This window comes from Chelonoidis abingdonii, chromosome 7 (assembly GCF_003597395.2).
Source record: "Chelonoidis abingdonii isolate Lonesome George chromosome 7, CheloAbing_2.0, whole genome shotgun sequence".
NCBI lineage: Eukaryota > Metazoa > Chordata > Testudines > Testudinidae > Chelonoidis > Chelonoidis abingdonii.
In genome coordinates, this window is record NC_133775.1 from 86,604,405 (window position 1) to 86,615,871 (window position 11,467).

The 11,467-nt window shown below is 37.5% G+C and overlaps 1 protein-coding gene across 2 annotated transcripts in view; it reads right to left on the bottom strand.

Annotated features, from left to right (window-relative positions):
• Positions 1-10,547, bottom strand: part of GABRG2 (gamma-aminobutyric acid type A receptor subunit gamma2) — a 94,508-nt gene extending 83,961 nt beyond the window's left edge. For both annotated transcript variants that reach the window (XM_075068086.1, XM_075068085.1), the window contains exon 1: positions 9,769-10,547. In XM_075068086.1, coding sequence (XP_074924187.1) covers positions 9,769-9,866 — 98 coding nt within the window. In that variant the 5' untranslated portion in view covers positions 9,867-10,547. The remainder of the gene's footprint in view (positions 1-9,768) is intronic.
• Between the last annotated feature and the right edge of the window lie 920 nt (positions 10,548-11,467).

Sequence of the window (11,467 nt, forward strand, 5' to 3'; positions counted from 1 at the left end):
AAGCGGGGACTATCCTTCTTAACTGTTTAGAAAGCACATTGTATAAATAAAATAATACATAAATAATAATAATAATAGCAGTGGCCATTGGAAAGCTCCACTGGTAAATTGAGTGTTGACCTTGACACTCAGCTTGGTGACATGTGCATCTAAGTCCCCCACCCAACCCCAGAGTTATCTTACAATAGTGCTGCCACCCTGCCCTTCAAGAAACCTCTTCTCATTCTAACCAGCCTTTCCCTCCACATAGAATCAGATCCAACTGGGCATTGCTGCAAGTTCTGAGCCTACAAGCTGTAGCCCTGCAACACCATGATATGCAGGTGGCTACTGACCTAGACTACCAGCTGATGGCCATGCTTATTCTCACCTCTTTTGTAGAACAGGGGAACACTGGTTTGTGTCAGAGTTGGAGAGGGACAAAAAAGAACAAGGTGGAGAGAGAAAACTATGAGTATATTTAATAGAGAGATGTAATAAGTGTGGCAAAGGGAGAGTGAGAGCTAAGGAGAGAAGTGAAAAGGGGGAGAAGATTAGAGGAAAAGGAAGGTGAGAAGAGAATGAACAATTGCTTCCGACCAGCACCAACATCTCCTCCTGACCCAGATACTCTTATCGCTCTGTTTTGTTGCACTGCTTCTGCAAGTTACCATGCACAGGAAGAGATTTGGGCCTTTATCATTTGTTTCTTTTTGGAAGATAGCACCTCTTTTTCTAAAGAGCTCTCAAAAATGAATTACCTCTCTTTTTTTTTCATGATGGGAACCCACAGAAGTATAAAAATGGAAATAACTTATGTTTACTTTGACTTACACACTTACTTTGACACATCTTTTTGTCAGATATGCAGCACAGTGAATCAGGGCCCTAGAAGCACAACAGTACATGTTTATTATAAAATGCTGCTTATGTCTTAATGAGGTTTTCTTATATATATAAAACCCTCCATTAATTATGTTCTGTCTCTCTCTCATTGTTTGCAAGATTTTATAAGGAACATTTTGTGAAAGGATCAGTCAACTGGAAATGCAATTTAGTGGTTAATCCTCAATCTGCCAGGGTGCACAGATATCCGTTTATTTCTGAAGATATCCTGATGCAGATTAACAAAAGCCTCATATGACCAGAACATGCTATTGATGTTATAAAAATATAACATTGAATCATTATTGAGAAAAAACATTAATGTTCTGATTTTCTACTAATTCCTAAGAAACACTGTACTATTTCTGAGGGGTTATTTAGGGTAAATGAGATGCCCTTTAAAATGTGTTTCTCTACATAGGTTTACAGTACCATAGATATTTCTTCTGTAAAGCATGGAAAGTTCATAAAAGGTTAAGAAGATAACCAGCCTTTCAACTCAAGGATTTGCGCTGAATTCCAAGAAGAGGTCCAATAAAAAAATCACAACTTCATACAAGATTAGCAATTTAATATGAACAGGCCTAAGTCAAATGTAAAAATTATATCTTCCCCCTCCAATATTCATTTCAAATGTTCCCAGTTCTCCTTGTCATTCTTAGGGGTTTCCCCTCCCTTCCATGTGTATAAATAGAGTCCTTAGTTTTACATTGTCCATATATAAAATAGATTATAATGCCTTATTTAAAAGTAATATTTACTTTTCTTAGATAAAGGCCAGATTTTCACAGTTAGGCATGTATTTTCATTTGGACATGCCTAACTTATGTCCAAATAGCCACTATATATATATGCCTTTAAAACAACTAAGTGGCTATGTACATATGGAAATATCAAATTTGCACATACATGCATTGTCTATTTACTCATATACATAATTTACTTATTATTTTGATATAAAAAGGTGCCTATCTCAAGTTCTAATCATCTTTGCCATCTCTTTGAAAATACGCATCACATAATAGAAGCAATTCCAACAGAGACTCCTGTGAAACCTCAGGTAAGTGTGCTAATCACCTCTGTTTTTGTGAGGTTGGTTAATTTCTATTATGCTTATCCTATCACTGTCTTACTTGATTTAATCTTGGAAAATTGACAAGTCTGTTTATTTATTTGGTACATTTTTAAAAGGTAGTCAAGGGTGCCCAAATGTTCTTTTCTTATGCTTTCTAAAAAACCAAACAAATAAATAAATGATCACTGATACATGATGATCCATCTATTTTTACCACACTCCCAAGTTATAGACTCAAGTGACAAATGGTTTACAATCTACCAACACCACCTGTTTTCTTTGTTTACTTTCTCCGCCAGTTAGAACATGCTTGTGTGTTTGTGCAGAGATTTTTAAAAATGGCCCCAAATGGCCTCAAATGCTGCATTACTTATATTTCTATATTTTCAGAATTGGCCAAAAACATGGTAAGCTTTATATAGATAGATATAGATAATCACTCCCCCTTCAAAGGAAAAGATTGCACTTACTGATTTAATATCTTACTGCTTTCTCTAGTGTTCAGAAAAGTCAACAATATTCTTTTCTCATTTTCAAAGAAGACGGAGCTTCCATCTTCTGGCTAATTATATTTTGATTTGAGCAATAAATCTGAGGCAAGTTACTTTTGGACATCATTGGTGAAATCTTGGACCTACTGGCAAAGCTCCTATTCACTTCAGTGGAGCCAGAAGTTCACCTAAATGAGTAATTAAGTTTAGAGGGATTTAAAATTGGTGTAACTTACACCTTCTAACACCACCAATGTACATGTTACCCCCAATTTAGACTCCCCCTCTGGAGTTACTTAAACTCTCTTATATTTAATTTGTTACTTGTATCATGATACAGCAAAAAAATGGAATCTCGCACTCACATTAAGCATGTAATTAATCCCATTGACTTCAGAATCTGTCCCATTAACTTTAAAATTGTGTGTGTGATTCTAAATGTGTCTAAGGACTGATCCAGTATAGCATGGAAACATACACTTAACTTAAAGTCTCATTGACTTATAATTAAGAATATAATAAATAATAGCAATAATAAATAGTAATATGCAAAGAGTTTTATGAAGGAGGTCAGTATCATTATCCTCATTTTACAGGTCAGTGGCAGAACTAGGAACATAATCCAGGTTCCCTGAGTTCCAGTGCTTTGCTGAACCAGGTTCTTAGTTACATTTAGATTCACATGCACGACTTGTAACTTATTCCTCCAGTTCACACCTTCTATCACATCTGAATTTGTCGCAGTGAATCTGACATGCTGTAACTCATGTGCCAAGGGCCAAAACAAAGGAGCATAGTAAGAAAAGCAAGTCACAGAGTGTTGCTGGAAGTATTTTTATCTTACAAGTTCTTGTGCATTCTTCTGGGTCTTCAGCATACAAATTACAAGAACTTGGACTCTCTTATAACCTCCTCTCCTCAGCAAATGGATGTATTTAGATCTAAGTAAATATAAATAAGTTTAAGGGAGCAATTTTATACTACTTTACAAATCACTTCTGAATCTGAGTCAATGAGCACAAATCCTGTTCCCTGGAAAGTCACTGGGAGGTTTCCCACTAATTTCTTTGGGGGCAAGACTGGACCTGTTGTTTGAATATTTTGTTTTGAAATAAGCATGCGACTCTTTCTTTATTAACACCACACATTGTTCACAGTCCATGTTTGCAACTTTCACTCAGAGAATGCAAGTTCTGCACTTAAGTGGAGAAACTCTCATCTCCAGAGGGCAAAACAAGATGTATATATCACTTAAGTCCCATTTAAGACCAGCTTTGTTAGCAAAAGTGGAATTTAAGTAGATGATAGACATTAGACTGGCCCTCTGTCCAAGAGTGAATTTCACTATAGAAGAAGGCCCTGTATCTGACAAATCATTTCTCTGGCCTAGAAACCGAGAGCTTTCTACAATGAGTGAAAGAAAGAAAGAAAGAAAGATTTAAGTATAAGTGTTTTTTTTTTAAAAAAAAAAAAGGTTGAGGAAAATGCTTTGTCCAATGTAATGTATTATGATTCCATATTTTCATCCATCTATAGTGTATCTTAATGTTATTTCCAAGTTCCTATTTATGAAAACATCTTTATCTATAAGAAATTGTACTATATTGTCCAAATTCTCCTCTCAGTTATACTTGTGAGATCCCACTGACTTCAATGGGTATAACACCAGTGTGAGGAGAGAACTGGGTCCATAGTATCCATTGCAGATTTTCAGTCACCTAGTGGACAAGAATGTCCAGTTCTCATTAGAAATTAATGGGAACTGGGCAATCAATTCCTACTATCTATGTTCAAAGGAACTGGTAATGTTATAAATGTCCATAAAATATGCTGTACTGTCTAGTCAACCTGATATGAAAGTTGAATGATCTTAAATAGTGCCTAGGTGAACAATTGATTTTATATCCGGTATTTATTTTCAAATCGCAACTCCACACTCCCTCATCTCCCATCCTGCTAGGAATAGCTACTCAGGCATTCTCTACTACCACTCTCACTTTTAACCATGGCCTGCCTATCTGTCTGTCTGTCTGTTTGGAGCCGCTGTTGTGTAAGAATCCTGGGTGCATCTCCAGAGACCTATGATAGTTCTCTATTGTGTGAGACAGTGGTTCTTACTACAGGTAGAGAGCAGAGAAATTCAGACTGCAGCAGACTCTAGTTACTGTGTTAAATAATATTTACTAAAGGAATAATTGGACTGTTAAATACAAACTCTTGTTGCTTTAATACGGACCACAATACACTGTCTATCTAAGAACTCATGACTCTCATCACCATAGTACCTGTTCACATAGGTAGGGATATGAAATGGTAGCAATATGAAACAAAAGCAAATAAATAAAGCCCAAGGAGTGCATACATATTACAGTAGATGGTGTGTTGCATGTTCTCTTCTGTGCCCAATCTGCGGAGGATATGAGTTTGTTACAGCCCTATCTTTAGCTTAAGCTGTATCAGCTCTGGAGGCCACCAGCCCTTGTTTGATGGACACAGAGGCATAAGCTGGGGCTTGTCTAGGATTTAATTGCTGTGGGACTCACACACTTGAGTTGAGCTTTCTCTGCCCAGAAGTATGTGAATTCTTACCTCTATCCACTTCATTGAGAACCCTCTTCTGAGCACTGAATTCAAGTCTGAGAATTGTGAGAAGAATATCTCTGTATGTCTTAACTGCTGGGGTGGAATAAAAGCAGAAAAGGGACCAAAGTAACACAGGTACCTCTACACCAGAATCAACAGCTGGAAGGTTGTGGAGTCTGTGGAGCACAGATGTAATATGAGCCATATAAGAAACATCACCTAATAAGAACAATAAAAAGAGTAGTTTTGTTTATATTCTAATATCCTGGAAATGCCATTTGTTGCTGTGTAAACAGCAAAGCTCAAACTTTTCTTTTTTTATTAAACATTTCTTCCCTCTCAGAGTTGAGAGATAAAGTCTCTCTGTGAAAGACTTTCCAGCATCGCTTTACATTTTCACCAATGTAATTTGGAGTACACTAAAAGCAATTTAGCTTGAAAGTTATGGATAAGTAATGTAGTTGCTAAAGTGGAAGTTACTAAAAGGGCTTATGTTGTTTCTCAAATCCCTTATACACTTGCCAGCAGGAGGCTAGAGTCTTTCCGTGGGTCATCTATTATCTTTTAAGATATATGAAGTTATTGATAATGGCATCCTGGTGGGACGTTCACCTCCCTATTAATGTGTCAAATCCAGCTCATGTCAGGCTGTTTGGTGGTCTAAGTTTGATAAATACAGGCTGTTCCTAGTTCCAGTTCCTATTGGTCTCGTAACCACATCACAAACTAACACCATAATTGATACAAACTAGAACCCTTGCCAGAAGTCTCAGCAGAAGGGCCAAGAAAGAATGGGTATGAAGAGCTAAACAACACTTTAATTCAGGTATGCCACGGTCCCCGAACTCTGGAATACTTGTTGGGCGGGGAAGCACACACTTACTCTCCCTGTGCTGTACCAATTATGTTGGCACTAACACTTCAGTATCCAAGACAGTCAGAACCCCAAGCTTCACAATAATCTAAAAAATTATAATACTAAAAAGCTATTAACAAAAAAATCAATTCCATTTTCCTGTAGCCATTTACAACATGACATTTCTTACACTGCAGTTTTCTATGTTAGTAAGATTCAGCCTGTGCCTTGTCATAGGGCCATAGCTTGATATCCTGCTCTTGCTGAGTAGCACCTTATTCCATGAATGGTCCCATTGACTTCAGTAGGACCTTTAATTAATAAAGTGCTAGCTGGTATTTGTGAGAGTATCAGAATCTAACACATAATAAGAAGAGCTCTGTGAATACTGTGAAACCAAAGTTCAGCAATATTTACTCAGTTTCTGAATGACTGTTCAGTTCCACAATAGTCACACCCATTTTTACTTGCTATATACTCACATTTCATGTGTCTTTGTTTATATGAATGTTTGAGAAACATGTTCAAATAAATATCCATATTCACATGCGAACAAGAGTATTTCCGTGCTAACACATGATGAATATTTGTTGTTCATTGTTCATTATTTGCTACGAAGCATGTTATGTTCCTGCTTTAACCAGTTACAGAGCAGAAATATTACCATGTAATGAGGTGAGTGATCTGACACCACAAATAAAAAAAAGTGAATAGTCAAAGTCCAGCATTTCACAAATGACCAATACTATAAGATTTGTTCAGATGAACAATTCCTACAACAACTAAGAATACTGAAAGAATTCAAAAGCTGCTTATGAACAATATGCAAACAGAATAAGGGCCTAAATTAGTGAGCGAACTTATTCACAGACAATAGCTGCAGTAATTAGATGTACATTGGCTTGTAGTTGCATGTGCAAGGAGTTTAATTGAACATTTGTGCTCATCAGTATAGTGTCCCTCTGGAACAAATATGTAATTATCGTAGGAACATCAAATAAGTCATAAGTGTTAATCCATTTAACTTTCCAGAGCTACAGTGCAGTTAACCACAGCCGTTCTATTTGACATCAACTATCAGCATTTTAAAATTTTTTACAAAAACAAATATTTTAATGCACAAATATGATATGAAATATGAACACTGAGCCTGATTCTTGTCTTGCTTTCACTACTGGAAAGTAACTCTACTTAAGTCAATGATGTTCCACTCCTGTGGAACAGGTGTATGTGAGGGGGCAAACTGTATATGCAATACAATTATGAACATCATGAAACTGTATACAAGCATATCTTAACACGTTAGTGTGCAGGGTCATAAGAATGTGCTTTGTGGCAGTGCAAAAAAAAATAAATTCTAAACTAATAGATGTTGTGAAACTGCAGTGGTAAAGCAGTCCTGTGTTGTATCACATTTGTTTTGAGACAATGAATGAACTCCTGGTCCCATTGAAGTCAATGGGGCTGGAATTTCACCCAGTGACTTTAACTTACTTTATTATTCTAAAAGTCTCTCTTAAAGCTTTTAAATGCCCACAAAGTGCAACAAATGAAATTTCAATTCACACAAGTTGTTCTGTGCAGCTATTTGCCTTCGTAGTGAGAAATATCCTCATGAGAATTTTTTTTGCTATATTTTCTGTGTGCTTAATTATTTTGGGCAGATCCTGCAAATACTTACACGTATTTAACTTTACAGTTCCACTGAAGTCAATAAGCCTGTTCATGTGCTTTACATTCAGAACTTATTTCAATTCTTATCTGAACTGAGATATAATCTCCAAATGGTTCAGTGTTTCAAAACAAAAGCTACATAAATATGTCTGGTGAGTTGTTAATGTCACTAGAATGCCAGACAAATACTTACACACATCTTATTATGAATAACTGCTACTCAGGACTATGTCTCCACGTGTTTCAAGACTAATGTTTTAATAGGAACATTGTCTCCACAATAGAAGTAAAGAAATTTCTTAAATTACATTTAGAATTAAAGTTACTCTTTTATGCTGACAGATTTTAATGAAGTGATTATCACCTTTATTTTTCAAATACTAATGTACTAAAATATCAAAGTTAAGATGTCTCTGTTATTTACTCTCTAGAATATGAGTTCAATGAGAGGACAGGACCATTTTGAATACCAACTGGTTATCAGCAAAACATAGCACTTTTTGGTGGGTCTTCAGATGTAATTTAAAATCATGAATTCACATTTCAAAGAGTTTTATTTAGTCTTTTAAAAGTTCATCAGGAAATTCATCTCCAATAACGTGTTCAGAAAATCCACCAGCAAGAGCAAAGGAATGGGTAAAAGAGAGTTAAAAAATGACTGGTTTTATTTTACTTGAAGAAAGATGACAACATAGTCTGGCACCCTGTGTGTATGTAAACTGTGCACATTTTCCAGTAAAGAAAAAGAAAGACACACATAGAAGGATATAAATAAAGATATGGTCACCTCAAAAGAAGGCCTCAACATTTATTTAGGGTGTTTCTTAATTTTAATTGCTGTAAAAGTTCATTTTCCATTGCTTTATTCATAGTAATAGTAAAACACTATTTAAGAAATCAAAGAGATGTTACACATCCTTCCTACAAATAAACAAAATGTGTTTCCTCATGGGCTCATCACACTTCACATCACTATTACACCTTTGCTCTATTTCTAGTTATTTTACTTTCCACCTGGGATTGTGTGAAGCTCATTCTTACAGTGAATAACATTATGTTTGTTGTTTCCCTACACAGAGAAAACCAATGGCTTTTCTTCCTGGGAAAGAAAAATCCAACCAGTGGACCTGCTCATTCTGATTTCTATTTAAAATCATGAGAGCCTGCTTTCAATATGGCAGTACACATGAGCAGGGGGAGTGAAAAAAGAAAGTACATGTGAAACAGGAGCCCATCTGTTTTTCAATATTATTAAAAATATAAAGAGGAAGGGATACTACTTGTAATAACACATGAAAGAAAGGCACCCTTGTGTGACTGTGGCTAATATTCTCTCAGGCCATGAATGGCTAGATACTTTGCAATGCAATGATACTTTGTCACCTAACCTGTTAAATGCACAGTCCACAGTTTTTACAAGAATGCCTGGTTCAGCATAATGTTTTGCAATGCAGCAGTACTGACCTTCACCCCTTTACATCCCCCCTATACACACAATCCCTCTTTTTTTATTTATATATGCAACAGACACACACAGCAAGCATAGGTTTTCCGTACTGTACACGTCATTATCTATGTGTGAGGAATACACCGCTTATCATGCCAGTGTAAACATTTGCCAAACATGAGTGACTATATGGCTATTATACATCCTGATACTATATCCCAATGCTGACTGCCTCTGTTCCAAATACCATCAATAACAGACATGCAGATCTGTCCGGGCTTCCTCAAGCCAGTGAGGTTTGCATACGAAAGTGGATCTCTGTCCTTGGTCCTGATTCCTTGCACTAGTTTTGTTATCCTGGTACTGAGAATTGTAAATACAGGGTCTTGGAGACAAACAAGCCCAAGCACAGCCATGATGTGACTGCTTAGGAGGAAGCAAGGATGAATACAGTGAAAATATGCCCACAAAACACGGCTATATTATAACTCCATGCACTGTAGCAAACCTTAAACCAGAGAGAAAAGGCTTTCTTAACATGAGATCAAATTCCACACAAAAGTCACGCATGTACCACCCTTCACTTTGCTTCCCCATTCCTCTCAATGCAATAATTATAAAGCCAATAAAACATAGCAAGATCCCAGCAGCAAAGAGATCGATGAAGGCAATGCTACTCTCTAAACCTTCAGCATTCTCACAACAGCTCTGTGCATTTGCAAACGGTATCTTAGTTCCCCCCCACCCCCCAGCAAACAAGCAGAAAAGCACATCTTACCACTGGATGAGGGAGAGAAGCACAAGTGCCCACACCATCATTTTGAGAGAAAATGCAGGATTCGAGCTCCCCAGGCTTGTTGGATTTGGAGGACTCATCTCGCTTTTTCTCCCCCCCTCTCCCTTTTCCTCTTGGTTGCAGATGGATCCGTCCCTTTCCTTCTTTATTTTTATTTTGTTGGTGGTTCCCACCCCACCCCCCTACGAGGTCCCGTCAGTGGGATGATACATTGCACCCAGTTGCAGGAATTAATATTCAGAGGGGGCAGATATTAGATCTGCCCAAGCCTTTTGCAACTACAATAAAAAAAAAAGTCAGCTTAGGCAGCAGCTTCCAAATCTAGATAAATAATATAACTGGGAGGAAAAGGGTGGGAGAGAGGGAGGACACACACAAGAAAAGCAGGCAAGGTAAGGAGAAACACACTCACACATAAGCACATACTCACACAGACACCAGTACACAGACAACACAATCCATCAGCACAGGAGAAAGGGAAAGGAGAGGGAGGGTAAAAAGAGAGGGGAAAAGAATAAAGCAACGGAGCTTCTGCTTGAATGCAGATTAACTCTGAGGTCAAAGTTGAAATGATGCACACTGCTGCAGCACAGATTAACACATGCGTGGTGTCAGCCGAGGTGCTTTTTAACCTTTGATTACACGTATGCAGGCAGCCCAGGTTTTCATTTTGGAGGCAAGAAGGATCTGGCAAGTACAGAAAGGAAGGTTGAAAGAAAAAGCTTCTCCTACAATGCAGAGCATCCTCATTGCTTTTAACAGCCTGGAAGTCGTTATTGCAAAGGGTAAAAAATAGAAAGGATGGACAGTGGGGGGAGTGAAAGAGGGGAGGGATGGTTGTTGCTAAGTAACTCAGGAAATGGAGAAGGCAGCATTGGTGGAGTTGCTATGAATGAGGTGGTTTAGTGTGTGATAGGATTAGGGAGAATTTGCAGGGATCTGATCTCCCCTCCCCCTAATAAAATCAGACTAGAGAGATGCAGGAAATGCCCTAAAATAAGACTAAATGGATAGGGTGAAGAACAATGAGTGTGTGTAAAAGCTTGACCTTGTCAGATCCTACCAATTTGTGTCCCCAGCCTCCCAAATTCCACTGCCCAAAGAGACAATAAATGTAGATGCTTTTTGCCACATGCATACACACATATACACAAATTGAGACCAAAACATATCCCAGTGCAAAAATGCCATACAAATCCCAATCTAGCACCTGGATTCTGCCAGATCCTACCAAGTTTTGGCCCCAAATTCCACTGCCTAAATAGAGAACAAGTCTAGATGCCCATATTGGATGCACAACAGCAACAAAAATCAAGATAATTCCATTTCTTAAATGGAGAACAAGTTGAGATGTTCCTCATTAAGCAAAATCTTCTGGATCTTAGTACTAGCCAAAATACTTAGATTTGGCATCTGGATCCTGCTGGAAAATGTCAATTTCTAGCCCCATCGCCCTAAATCCCACTGCTAAAAAGAGAATAAATCTAGCTAATCCAAGTGTATCTAAAATTACAGACATTGACACATTTTGGTGCAACAAAGCCTCAAAAACCCAGATCCAACCCCTGGAAGCCAATTTTCCTTTTAATTCCCTCACTTAAAAAGAGAGTAAGCTTAGCCACTCTGAGTGCCTAAAAATATCCTGACCCTGATGTAGCCTCATGCTATGATGCCTCAAAAA